The sequence below is a fragment of the Mchenga conophoros genome, linkage group LG3, assembly GCF_057382185.1.
Source record: "Mchenga conophoros isolate Kocher_MC1m ecotype Shallow Benthic linkage group LG3, M_conophoros_male_GT1.1, whole genome shotgun sequence".
Taxonomy (NCBI): Eukaryota; Metazoa; Chordata; class Actinopteri; order Cichliformes; family Cichlidae; genus Mchenga; species Mchenga conophoros.
The window spans coordinates 84,542,124-84,556,292 of NC_140528.1; the positions used below are offsets into that span (position 1 = coordinate 84,542,124).

A 14,169-nucleotide genomic window follows, 5' to 3' on the forward strand; every position below is an offset into this window, starting at 1 on the left:
TAAACTAAATGATTCACAAATTATTATTCAACACAAGTTTGGTGAGCAGCAGGGCTCATCCTGCTTTTTGTTTTTGTGCATTATAATGATGAAATAACTTTGTCATGTCTGTGGTGGCCTTTGGAGAATTAAACCATCCTGTAGAAACTAGATATAAATGTCATATTTTCCAACATTGATATTTTTCTGTGTTTCAGACGACAATGAAAAGATAAAGAACAGTCTGTAAATCACAAGTTATCAATTCAAATGATTATTAAAGCCACAAGAGAAGCTTCCTGTTATTTGTACCACTCACCTGGTCATGTGATCCAGCTGTGCAGCCAATCATAACTGCCATCACTTTCTACTTTGATATTTCCATGGTGAATGGACTGATTCTTGTTTAACACGTTCATACTCTGATGGATGCATCGGAGAGGGTTAGTGTCTTGCTCAAGGACACTTTGCGTGCCAGCTGGAGCAGTCAGGGATTGAACCACCAACCTTCTGATCATTAGATGCCTTGCTCTGTCTCCTGAGCTACAGCCATCATCAAAGCTCTTTCTTAAATCCTCTCTGAGAGGAGCTCAAACACGAGGAAGAGACGAAAGTGAGGGAAGAGAGTGGACTCATTAGTAAAATGAAAAACAGCCAGCGTTGATGTTTAAGACAAGTGAGGTAACAGAAATACTGTATATGGCAGCGGTCACCATGGCAACATCAATGTCGGTTGCTACGTATTGTACTGATCCTGATCTGTGAGCCTCATATCAGGATATGCTGTTGTTTGTATTTGTTTGCATTGTTACCATTTTTGTGTCTTTTTTAACAAACTCCTTTTATCTTGCCATCGTTTGTCAGAGAGTCAAACTACATTTGGTTCATCTTTCTACAATAAAAACATTTCTTCATCTTAATTATTGTATGTGCAGAGTTGTAGTTACTCACAGTGACCACTGGAGGCGTGTGATCCTGATAGTTTCCCTGGAACCGTCCAGTTCATCCACATGAATGAAGCTGTTGGTGATTAACGCTCATCTGTACAACTTTAACAACAATATCAAACATTTAATCGCTCTGCAAACAGTTTGTCTGATGTATAAACTGTGTCTTAAAGGATCAAAGTAAATGTCACATTGAAAGCAGATTTCACTGTAATGTCCTCTGTTTGAAATATTCCAAATATAATCTGGCTTGGTAATGATTTACTCATATATTGTCCACGCAGACTAAAGCAGTAGGAGATGAGATGAAAACAATTAGAAGAATCTTTACTCTTTAATGTCACAAATTCCTCTTTGTATGTAACATAACAACATACATGATACAGCTGCAGCAACTGAGGCGAGGAGAGAGGCAGCAACAAGAAAACTGGAAGAAGGAGACCAACAACACCACCTGTGGAAATCTTTCCCCAATCAAGCGTCATCATATCAGCATTTCATCAAAAGCACACATGCTCCGACCTGACAATGCAGAGCTGTGGCAAAATCATTGAATCATTTATTAAACAAATGAGTGCATCAAAAATAAGAGTGGAGCTGCAATGAAAGAGAAGTGAACTTTCTTCAGTCAACACAAAGTTTTCCCTGACAGGTGACATTTAATTAAAGTGACTTTATCACCACACACACATTCAGAGGCAGTCTACAGGAGCAGAGCTGCAGCTATTCAGCAAATGTCTCCCTGCAATCCTCACTGCAACACCTACATGTGAAAATGAAACCACCTCTACTGTTCACACATGAAACGTCGTGTGAAGAACCAGTTTTCCTCAGATCTCTGTTTTAGTAACTCTGAAGTCTGAACTTTGGATTTTTGCATCCTGTTTGTACTGATAACTGTCAGTGGATGATTTTGATCCCAAAGAAATCTTTAACACACATGTAGTGATGGGACGTGTGCACTGAAACAATGGTTAGGAAACAGAAATCGCCTGAGAATCTGCTCATGTTTAAGATTTCTTCTTTACAAACATTTTCTATGGCTGTTCCCAGTATGACCAGTGACACAAAGCATGGGAAATGGGGATTAGTTCATTCAGACAAATACACTTTTTAAAATGTAAAAATAAAGAAATGAATCAATAAAATAAAAAGTCAAAGAAATAAAAAATAAGGGTCTGAGGCGTCTGTCTCACTGTATCCATGGCAACAATTTACTTCCTGTTCCTTCATATCAGAACCACATCTTTGAAATCAAAACATTTAAGATTCAAATTCAATCACAGATGTGTTCAATTAGATATTAAATGAAGCAGTGCAATGTTTTTATCACTATCCAAGTTTGAACTCTAAGTAGAAGATTTAAAAAAGCAACACACACACACACACACACACACACACAGTATGCAGACATGATTTAGCTGATGATAACATAACGACTGCACAGACCCGTGGGATGATTCATGTCCTTTTTCTTACTCTATGCAATGATGAACTTCTTGCTTCAGGACCTTCTTGATGAATTTGTTTTCTAATCCACAGTTTTCTACCTGATCTGTGTGTTTGAAGTAAAAATGTGTTGCTTCAAATGTAAAAGTTAAACAGACAGAAAGCATCAACGTGGACTTCAATCAGTGTTTTGTGTTCATACAGGTCAGCTGTTGCACACAGAGCTCCTGGATTTACACTGTGCCCTGGTTCCTGTGTTTCTGTATGTAGTTTAGTCTAAAGTGGATCCTCCTCATGCACAGACTGAATTATCTGTTCAACAATCAGCATTTCTGATTCATGGATTTCATTTGTTTTTGCTAGTTTTGACTGAGATTTCAACATATCTGTGGTGGCATCTGTTCAGTGTTATGGAAGTTTTACAGCACTAATCTCACTTCACTCTGTAACATAACAGTGAACAATATTACTATTAGAAAGATTATTAGAGAAGCCACAATCAGATGATCCCCTATGAGGTGTCCTTGGTTATAGTGTGAAGTCATCTGAGGGGAGAGAGAAGAAAGAAACACTTCAGTGTTAATGAAAAAGTCATCAGTCTTCTTATGGGAAGAGACCTCCACCAGACCAAGACAGGTAACCATCCAACACGTTCTCATCCCAAAACCTAACAGACCGATGCCATGTGACAAACCGATGCCATGTGACAAATCGATGCCATGTGACAAATCGATGCCATGTGACAAACCGATACCTTTCGGTCTCCCTCTCTCTCTTGTGCTCCTGCTCCTGCCAAAAGCAAAGCAAAGCATCCACCCTTTTCTTACCGGCGTCGTGAATTGTTTGTCAACATCTACTCATCCTAACGTTGGTCCAGTCTTTGTCTCAGTGTCAAGTCAGTCAACACTTTAGTCCACATGGTCAGTCCAGTCACAGTCCAGTCACACACATCATGCACACACATTCACACTAGATCTTGCTGATAGTGGAGCCTCACGCACAAAGCATCAGAGTCTCCACCCTCATCAATATGAGCTCATTTATTTGTTCTTTCTTTTGTTTTTAGAAAAAGAGTTCTTTATGATCTTGGACTGGATTAACTCGCTGCAATCCTTTTAGACAGGAACTCGCAGGTTCCCACAGGTGACCTTTTCCTCAGCCCATTGTAATCTGGAAAAGCTCACCTTATATTTGCTCTCACAACAATGTTTTACAGCGCTGTTAATTCAATCTTGCAGGCCTGCTTAGAACAAAGAAGGAGGAAAAGAGAGCTGATTATTAGCTCATCAGAGCACAAAACATCATCACCAAAGGGGGCGACACCTGACAGTTTTCTCTAAGTGCACTGTTACAGAAATAATGAGCCGCTCCTCGACATGTCCATGTTTAGTAAAACTCCCTCTATTGAAATAAGAAAACAAGCCAAAGGTAACTGACAGAATGAACCCATCACTAAAACAACGACCCCAAAAATCTTCATCACAGAAAAGTTTTGCTTACTAATCCAACAATATGTTGTGGGAATTAGAACTTTCCGGGTCATAAAGCTTTTGCCCGACTCTTGGCTTAACTAATACTGACATAGTCTGAAATCAGACTTAAAGTCACTCCCTCTGTTCATTTAGGATAAATGTATCTATATCTGATTTAGGCTAAGTGCCTTTTGTTTAGATGAACTGCTGGACTTCCAGACCAGCAGGTTTAGGGAAGTCTTTATGGGGTCACACTCTGCCCCCCCCCCCCCCCCCCCCCACACACACACACACACACACACGCACGCACAGGCAACGTACTCTTTGTTTGTATGTAGACGTCATATGTTAATGAACGTCATATGTATATTCATGTAACCTCAATAAAAGAGCAGTGTTACGGGGGAGCGGACGAGAGCAACTGGGGTCAAGCGAAGGAACGGCGTTTGTCCGGTTCTCTCCCGTGCACGGGAAACATGAAGAACTTTGCCTACTCGTGTCTTGCTTTGCTATGTAATTAAATTGTCCTTAACGTTCCAACGAATAGGTTTATGCTACAAACCTATCACTGAGGTTAACTACACAACCCCTCGCCACCTCCTTATACACAGGAGTGAGTACAAAAGGGTTCGTACGGACGCATCAGCCGGCCGTCCTTCTGCTCGACACTGTTAGCTGAAAGATGATCGGATCATCCTCTGTCCTGTATTTAAGGCTGAGAGTCTTTGTCCAGTCTCTTTTCCACAGCTACTGTCCACAGCACTGATCCACCTGCAGCACAGCCCCACTCAGTTGTTTTATGATTTACATTGTGCACGTTTCCCTTCCACTGAGCTTACAAAACCTCTGACAGGAGAAGTCAGGCATGTGTTTCCCCCACCTCCCCTTTTAGGCAGTAATAAAATAGAAAACAAACAATCAAACAGGCTAAAGCTAGAGCACAAGCAAAGACAGCACCGGTGACTAAGTTCTCCCATACTGGACGTACGCTACCACGTGGGCTCAAACAGCAGCACATCAGCTCAGTTTACATACTGTTGACATCTTCATCAGAGGATCAGCAGGAAGCGCTGCTGAGCTGCAGTCGTCTCCACCAGAGTGACGGAGCAGGAATCACAAACAGCACAAACCCACCGTGTTGTTTCCACCCTGTTCAGGAGATCTGAGCCCCCATCCCTTTTTTTCATGTTGCAGCTCTGCACTGCAGGCCCTGAACGCCTCCCGGTTACCCTCAGTGTGCTTAGAGTTTCATTTACAACCGACGAGCTCACAGATCATCTGCAGGCAGGTGAACGAACCCTTAATGTGAGGATAATAGCAGAGCTGAGCTGAGGTCAGAAATAGTCAGGAACGGTGTCGACACAGTGAAGTCAGCTGTTTGGGAATTTGTCTGATTATCAGTTTGGGGGGGGTCGGTGTTAAATAACAAAGGCGGTGTAGGATGGAGAGAGGAGGAGGGAGGGAGCAGTGATGATATGAAGTCAGAATACACATGTGGCAGACATAAGGGGGTCAGACAGGAGCAGCATCAGTCTCTGCTCTGTTTTGTTAATAACGTAGAAAAATAATTTTGTACAATCAAGCTACATCGACGGACGCTTTACCTCACGTACCCTAAAATGAAAAAGTAGTGACAGTAAGATGGAGGCTGCACATGACACCATGACTGAGTTCACAGCTGTTGCTTTGATTCTAACGTTTAAGACTTTTGGCATCGACTCCGTTTTAATAAATGAGTGCTGGGAGGCGTCGTTTGACTTCAGGAGCTCCTGCAATGCTCCTGCGATGCTCCTGCGATGCTCCTGCGATGCTCCTGCGATGCTCCTGCGATGCTCCTGCGATGCTCTTACTCTGCGGGAGAAAACCAAAAACCAAAAGTAGCAAACATGGAGCGATATGACTCGTTTAGATTTTGGGAAACGTGCATCGACAGGTACAGTGTCCTTTTCCCCGCGTCTTTAAAAATAATTCATGCATAGATCCCCCACTGAGAAAACCCTTTTATATACTTTCTCCTTTGTACACATTTTATATAGAACTATATATAATATCATTTCTCTATATCTATATTTTCAGAAAAATTCTTTCCACACAATAAAAAACAACAATTAAACAAATGCTTCAAACAAAACAACAAAAAGAGAAGATGGAAGAAAGAAAATCACGACTGAGGCCAGTTTGGCACTTTGTCATGAGAACATGACAGAACTCTGTTAGTTGACGGTAAATAGCGATACTCTATTTTTCTTTGGTTTTTCTTCTCCCTCGATGAGAAATGAAACACAGCAGTACTTACTTGGCACCTAAAAATGCTGGTCGAATGAAAGATATCAGTGTTTTCATAGTTATATGTTTAGTGTACGCCTCCCGCCTCCAGACTGCTCAGCAGATCGGGAATTTTTAGAGAAGAGCAGGAGGGAGGCGTGTCAAATGAGAGGAAGAGAGCAGTAATAAAACACGGATGTAGAAAAGAGAAGCATAATGTGCACATAACACACAGGAGATGGAAAAAGAGATGACGCCAACGTAAAAAAGAGAAAACAGCGAGGAGCGAGAGAGCATTCGTCCCTTTGACAAATGTTGGAGGTCTTGAGCCTGGAAACAGCAGACCGTCTTTGAAAACAGTATCTTTGAAAGATCTGAGTCACCCACCCCAAACTGCTCATCTGCTGCTGGACACTTCAGTTGCACCTCCACATGCCACCAGTGGAGGGAGCTGCCAAGTTTCACAGCACATGACGCAGCAGGTGTAGTTGCTTTTGGAGAAAGAAGAGAATAAGAGGACAGAACGAAGGCCCACGTCTAGAGGCCTCCCTTCCAGAGCGGTAGCAGAGCCAGTGTTCCTGGTCCCTAGGTGGCGCTGTGTCGGGCCTGTCCCTACTATACCCTGGTGGTGGAGTGGGGGTGGGGCAGGGTGTTGTTGTGGCCTGTGGAGGGGAATGTGTTGAAGGCGTGAAGAGGCTGCATGCTGGTGATGGTGCTGGGGATCACGGTGATGGTGTATGGCGTCATCAGCGGCACGTTGTCGGGGGCGCGGCGCAGCGCCAGGGTGTAGTCGGGAGGGCAGGCGGGCCGCAGGATGTCGTGGGGTCGCAGGGGCTCCATGTCGTGGTGAGCGTCGTGCTCCCAGTCCTTCATCTGCAGGGACATGATCTCCTCCTCCTGCCTGTGAGCCAGGTCGTTGGCGGGGCCGCCCCGCTGAGGGGACAGCCGGTGCCGGCGTATCTCGTGCCGCTTGTCACGCTTGTAGTAAAGGGCGGCGAAGGCCAGGATGTTGAGGAAGAAGAGCGACGCTCCAACTGCAACTGTCACGCTCAGTTCGGTGGAGTAGTCGCGGGTGTCTCCGGGAAAGAGGTCCTGGGGCGGGCGCTCTGAGCCCTCGGGCTCAGGATCTGATGGGAAGGTAGGGTAAGGATGACGAGTGGTTCGAGGAACGTTGTTTCTGGGCCTCATGGTGCCGGGGTCACGGCCTGCGGGGGAGCGCGTAGTGGTGGGAAAGAGCACGTCGTGCAGGCTGTGAAGATGAGGGACTAATTCCAGCCAAAAGGCCACTTTGTTAGCTCTGTAGTTGTCTCTGACACGAGGTTTCAAACCGATGTGAAGGTACTGCTTGTCCTTCCAGTTGAACTTGGTCCAGATGACCTCCTCGAAGCGGTTGGGCTTGGTATGAATGAACTTGGTGTCCTGAGGGACGGGCAGGTTGGGGTCCCTGGTGGAGCATAAAGGTTAAACGTTTCAGTTCAAAGTTATATTCAGTCTCCATTATAAGTAACATGTGGCATCAATACACTGAATACAGACAGGAGGCCCATTCTCTGTGCAACCTTTAAACTATCTAAGACCAACCGGCTGCTCTGGGATCTGGATGCTTTTGGTGAACCAGTATGTTCAATTCTTCAAAGCCACACGGGAATTAAACTAGCAACCTAGATTCAAGTATTCAAGATGACTAGAAGGCTATCAGAGAACATACAGTAACGTGTACAGTTTACACTACTGTGACATGAGGCCTACCCAGTCTTTGCGAAGTTAGTCCAGTAAGTCATGACCACAGCGCTCAGCATCACATCGTTCTTGGAGAAGTTGCACGGGAGCAGGTCCGTGGCACCGATCATCGGTACGCCGAACACGTAAGGTATCTCGTCTCCGTGCGCGGCGTCGGCACTCGGGCCGCGTCTCGGTGTGGCAGTGGTGGTAGAACGTGTAAAAGTAAACTGGGGACTGAAACTCAGCATGGAGTTTGGCAGTGGCCACAGCTGGTGCCACCCACTGGTGGTCCGTAAACGGGGCCAACAGAGTCTTCCGCCGCATGTCGCCGTTGTCCCTGTCCGCCCAGCCTGTGTACATGAACTTAATGGTCTCCCTCAGGATGTCTTTGCCTGGTGAAGAAGCACAGGAGGGGACAAAAGGAGGGGGAAGAAAGATAAAAGTGAAAACTGCTAAGAGTAAAGTAACAGCAGTGCAAGACATTTTTTAAGAGATCGGTCTGATCAACAGATATGAAACCAAAGCAAATGTTGGTGAGATGAACCAAGAGCCAGGAAGCGAGTGAGAAATCTAGAGAGGAAAAAAAAGTCTTTCTGATAACAGAAGGAGTGACAGGCAGCAGAGAGGAAGCATGACTGCATTATCCAAACATGTCTGTACTGTGACTGTGGTCCGGCTGTGAGGGGTTCGCAGGCCGATCTGTCAGAAACACCGACACTGAGATTGGGAGCCCACTACCTGGGGGATGATAGCATTACTGCCCACAGAGCCTCAAAGGTTAAGGCGCAGACACGCCGTGATGTGGATGAGTGGCTCTCTTTAGCACGCTTGTCTTGTTTGATGCACTTCACTGGCTCACATGTTACTGATTCCATTCTTTACTCGCATGTTTTAAACGCTTAAAGCACTTTCACAGCTTTTTATATTCTTTTGAAAATTCATGTGAACTCAAGCTGTCAGAATTGTAATGTAAGCTTTGATAATTGTCCACATTTGTCATTTTGACGATTATCCGTTTATTTTAATGAATACAGCAAACAGAAAAAAACGAACAAATCAACAAACGCGGCTCCTAATGAGACAAAACCTGATGATGCTGCAAAATGCAGTTAAGTGAGAGGAGGCTGTAAAATGGAATAACTGAAAAAGTGGCAGTGTACAGAGGTGGCGTCCTCACCCTCTGGGTAGCCGTAGAGGTTGTCAACAAAGCTGGAGATGGTGTAGTCGAACGCCGCAGCTGAGATGCCGTCGTTGTCCTCACTGTCGTCCACAAACTTCAGCCCCTCTCCCTGGTTCACTCCTATCAAGATGTCATAGTTTAGGAGCTCCCCCTGGTGGAGCAAATAAGGAAGAACATGCTGAGTGCTGGAACAGAGCCTGTGTGCATCACAAGTCTACAACAGGAAGTGCAGCTGAAGCACAGCTTTGTGAATTGGCAGCATTTCATTTCCCAGTAAACAAAATAAAGATTAGCTGTTGCCATGAAATTCCTACTATAAACTGTAAATACTGCAATATATGCAGGGTTCATACACATTTTTTAGGGTCAAATTCAAGCACTTTTTAAGCACATTCAAGGTCAATTTTCAAGCTTTTCCAGCACATTACCAAAAAAGAAGCATGTTTCACTTTGCATCACCTCAGTAAGACCTTGTAAAAATTTAAACAAATCATCTGAGGTCGATTTAAATGTCTTTTGTTCCCCTTTTGTTAAAAGAGCAGCACACAAAAATACAGAAAAAGGAAACGGTTGCCTTACATGCATATAGTGTACAAACTCAAAAAAACACATTCCTCTTAAAAATGTGCAAATGTGAACAAATCAACTTGTTAGAGATCTTCATCTCCACTGTAAATAAACAACAAGCCAGAGAACAAGAAAACTGCACCAAACACCACAAACACCAACAAATTAATGTCTTCTCATCAGACATTGAAGCTTCTTTCCTGTGTGACATAAAAAATAAGAGACAGATGTTTGTTTGTTTTTTTAACTAGTTAAGCACCCACAGCTCAGTCATCCACCCATTCACGCACACATTCACGCACTGGTGATGTAGCTACAGCCACCCTGGGGCGCCACCAGGCCCTCTGACCACCACCAGTAGGCAACGGGTGAAGTGTCTTGCCGGGTGAAGTGTCTTGCCCAAGGACACAACGACCGAGACTGTCCAAGCCGGGGCTCGATTACAAGGCGAACTCCTAACTCTTGAGCCACGATCGCCCAGTGGGGACATGGGGACATTTCAATTTCCAGCAGGAAGCTCCCCCTTTTTGTTAAACCCTTTAGATCAGGGGTCGGCAACCTGCGGCTCTTTAGTCCTTATAGTGCGGCTCCGCGTGGTTTGTGAAAATAAATTAGCTGAAGTGTATTTTATTTATGTTAGTTCTTTTTTTAACTTGTAGTTCTAAATTGGAAGATTATTGTGATTTTGCAATATACAAATAAAATTATATTTTCTTATTTTTTCATCGCTCAAAATAAGCGTCACACTCGCGGAAGCCGGTGTACCCGGCGAAACGCCGTGCATTTATCGAGCCTTTCAACCCCAGATAGGCCAATTATGGCTCTTTGGCTCTTTGGGTCTTAAAGGTTGCTGACCCTTGCTTTAGATGAACAGAGTTTTTTAATTAAATACATAATCTTTAATAAATGTTCTCTTTTATAAAAAGTAGGATAATTAAAAAAACTTTTATTATACCTCTATTGAGTAGAAAAAAAACTCGTGTTTTCTGTCGTCTGTTATATAATATTAGGGATGTTTGTGACAATTAATTTCTTAATCGGCTGGACTAACCAATAGTCCACAACCAGGAAACACTGAAATTTTAAGTTAAGTTTGAAAACAGTTTAAAAAAAAAAACCCCATTCCAAAATGTCTTGTGACAATCTCATTGGCTTAGGGAGTGATGATGTCATAGATCTTAAGAATCTTAAGTCCTTTGATGTTTTTCCTTAAGTAGGGGTGAGAAACAGCAAGTTTTAGTTCGTTTCAGCAGCATCTGTGTTTGCAGCCTACAAAACGTTCACCACAAGCTCTTCAAAGTCATCGTATAGAAACTCCAACATGTTTCCAAGGAAAAAACAACCAATTCAAAAAGATTACGCCGCCTCTCCTTCCTGGCGTGGCCGGCCAATTTCCCCAAATGGCGTCTCATCCTTCCAAAGGGCGTTAGAGGAGAGTAGGAAGGAAAACTACCTTCTCCAGAAAAAAATGCAACAAATTGAAGAAGAGAAACTTCAACTGGAGGACAAATGTAGACGAATGGAAGCCCAAAATAAAGAGCTGGAAGACAGACAACAGTGCCAGCCGGACATAAAAATTATTAATGAGGGCTGGGGAATCAAGTTTGCTCAGACCCGAGAGCAGATTGTGCACCTCATTAAAGAAAACAGGCAAAAGAGTGCAGAACTAAAAGAAATGACCAACCAGCTCCAAGACAAGAAAACGATGACTGATAAGATACAACGGGATCTCCAATACATGGACCGAAAAAATCGGCTCCTCCAAAGACAGCTCCATGAAGCTGTGGAAGAAAAGAAAGAATTCCTCCAACAGAAGGAAGAGCAGGACAAAAAGCAACGAGACATGCAGCACGAACTGAAGAGCATGCAGGAAAAATACCGCATGCTGAAAGAAAGCCTGGATGAAACACTGCGCCAAAATAAAGACCTTCTTCAACAGAAAGAGCAACAGCAGGAAAGACTGAAAGAAGGAAAACGTATCGTCCAGGACTTTGAGTCTAAAAATCTAAAACTGCAAGAGTTTTGTAATCAGCTGGAGGACAAAGCAACTAAAGTGGAAGAAGAAAAGGACAAACTGGAGAAACGCTGCTCACAGATGCAGAGAAGGATCGATCAGATAGCGAGAAACAACTCCGAGCTCGTTAAGGGGATTTTGGTGGAATTCAATAACTTGAAGCGTGAAAACACTCAAATGCAGGCGCAAAAACAACAAGAAGACAAAATACATGAAGACCTGCAGCTCACGCTCCAAGAAATCCAGAAAAGAAACGAGCAGTTAGAAGACAAGCACAAAGAGGTCCAACAGAGAAATGCAGACATGCACAAGGACAAGCTGATACAGGAGGCAACATCCAAACAACTCAAAGACAAGCTTGAAGAACAACAAGCAACATTGGAAGAGGTGGAACAAAGATGTGAGAAACTTGAAGAACAAAACGCAGAAACCATCGATGAGCTGAGAAATCTCATCCTGCAGAAAAAAGCGCTCGTGGAAAAGTGCATGAAAAAAAAGAAAAAATGGTTCCACTTGTTCCGGAGGAGAGACGCTACTGCTTCCTCACCTGATGTAGCCTCGTCTTGCTCCACCTCTGTTAACCCCCCCAACCAGTCCCGGCCGTTGACTGTCCCCTCCTGAGCCTGGTTCTGCCGGAGGTTCCTGCCCGTTTAAAGGCAGTTTTTCCTCCCCACTGTCGCCAACTGCTTGCTCAGAGGGGATTGTTGGGCTTTTCTCTCCTCTGCCTTGTTTCTTCATTTACTTGTTTAACTTTTTTCATTATTACTTCATTTTACCTTGTTTCTTCATTTACTTGCTTGTTTAACTTTTTTCAACTTATCTAAATAATAAACCAATTAAATTTATCCTTTGAGTATTTTTCATCTCATCTTTACAGAATCTTTCCAAAACATTTTCAAACATTCAGATCTGTCTTTTATTTTCTTCTTGAAGCCTCATAAATGGTGAACTAAAAACCCGGAACATGGTTTGAAACATAGTTTCAGCTGAAACTGGCATAACATGCTGTGTGTGTGTGTGTGTGTGTGTGTGTGTGTGTGTGTGTGTGTGTGTGTGTGTGTGTGTGTGTGTGTGTGTGTGTGTGTGTGTGACAGGGTATCACTAGTTAGGTCATCATGTTTAGACTCATTCACTCCAAAATTATTTAGGCCAAATCTTTAAAACAGTGTCATTTCATACACATTTTCAATTCACTTCAATCGCACAAATGCAGAAATAATTATTTGCAGTATCTTATTTATTATGAGAGTGTCATGCCTGATCATTTGTACCTACACCACCAAAAATGGGGGCAAAAGGGAGGAGATCATGTTTAATCGGTTATAAGAAAAGGTCAGAAATATAAGTGCCGACATGAGCAGTGTCCACAGAAACCTCTGACTCTCAGCTCAAAGCTCATATAAACCATTTCTACAACCAGCAAACAAACAAAGACACCGAACAGTTAAAAGAGCAGTGACGTCACCACGAATCTGTGGTCAGGTAATATCCATGTTTTGATTGATGATTTTCTGGAGTTAAATGTGAACCGAAGCATATTTTGGGTGTTATATGCTATTAAATACTTTTTAATTTATTTAAAAGTATTTAATAGCATATAACACCCAAAACATGCTGGGTGTGGAAATAAAAAAATCAGAATTTCCTCTGTTTGAGTCACAGTAACTTTGACATAGTAACATTTGCAGTAAGTCCTAAATGTTCACCTTTAAAATCACTCCCTCTGTTCATTTTGCCCACATCATGTTTCAGTGGTTGGCCTCAGGTTCTTCAGCTTCCTGACAGTCTGAAGTCAGCTGACAGAGTTTCACCTGCTAAATACACAGAAAATCTTGTTAAAGCCGCACAGTTTGCCCAACAGTAATATTCCCATTAAGCCCTTTCTAAACACTTTATAACAATGTGTCATCACTAAATTATAAACTTCTTCTCCAAATCTGCACGACTGCACTTAGTCACAGACTTTATTTAATTGTCCTGCGGCTGCTATCATATATTTTACCAAACAGTTCTTCTCACACAGTCACAGATATATTTCTCTCAATGCAAACTTCACTCATGTCTCAGACAGGAAACTTGAGTTTTTCTTTTTTTTCTGTCCCCACTCATTCAACTAATTTGTATTGAGTCACATCTCGAGAAGTTGCCCTGACAACAGAAATGCATATTCAAAACATTGCTGCATAATTCAATTATTATTATTTTATTTTTATTTCTACAGTCGTCACTTCTTTTGCTCAATCAGCTGGAAACCACTTCTAATTCACTATTTTAAACCCTGCTTTAAGCTTCTAATCCCTGGTTGGTCCTCCCAGTCTCTTTTTCCTTGTCACAACAGTCGCTCTATTGTCCTGCAACTTCCTGAGTTATTCCTCAGCTTCAGCCTTTAAGTGTGTTAAATCTACACCATTTAGCATTTATGTCATGTATTCACATTCATGAGTGTAAGCATGTCTTCATTGCGTGTATGTTGTGTGTTCATATTAATATTGAGTGTAAGCTGGTCTTCGTTGCCTCGATGTGTTTTTATAATCAGATTTAATTCCTGCATCTTTGCGCTGAACTGTGGATTCA

The 14,169-nt window shown here is 42.9% G+C and overlaps 2 protein-coding genes and 1 pseudogene across 3 annotated transcripts in view; 2 read left to right on the forward strand and 1 right to left on the reverse strand.

Moving 5' to 3' along the window:
• Positions 1–14,169, forward strand: part of LOC146581185 (NACHT, LRR and PYD domains-containing protein 12-like) — a 503,983-nt pseudogene that overhangs the window by 451,214 nt on the left and 38,600 nt on the right. The gene's annotated exons all lie outside the window — the stretch shown is intronic.
• LOC146581200 (neuroligin-2-like) lies at positions 6,676–7,977 on the reverse strand. The gene is made up of 2 exons (XM_085267582.1): positions 7,862–7,977; positions 6,676–7,556 (listed from the first exon to the last, which is right to left on the reverse strand). Exons 1-2 carry the CDS (start codon positions 7,960–7,962, stop codon positions 6,728–6,730), a joined length of 930 nt encoding a protein of 309 aa, XP_085123708.1. The 5' UTR covers positions 7,963–7,977; the 3' UTR covers positions 6,676–6,727.
• LOC146581201 (uncharacterized) lies at positions 10,903–12,146 on the forward strand. The gene is given in 2 exon segments (XM_085267569.1): positions 10,903–12,010; positions 12,013–12,146. Coding segments are annotated over 2 exon segments (1,242 nt in total).

Excerpts from the sequence above, each read along its gene's own strand:
- LOC146581200 (XM_085267582.1), bottom strand. The coding sequence starts at position 7,962 with ATGATCGGTGCCACGGACCTGCTCCCGTGCAACTTCTCCAAGAACGAT. Across the intron at positions 7,557-7,861 it reads ACTAACTTCGCAAAGACTGG|GGACCCCAACCTGCCCGTCC; the intron begins GTAGGCCTCATG and ends ATGCTCCACCAG.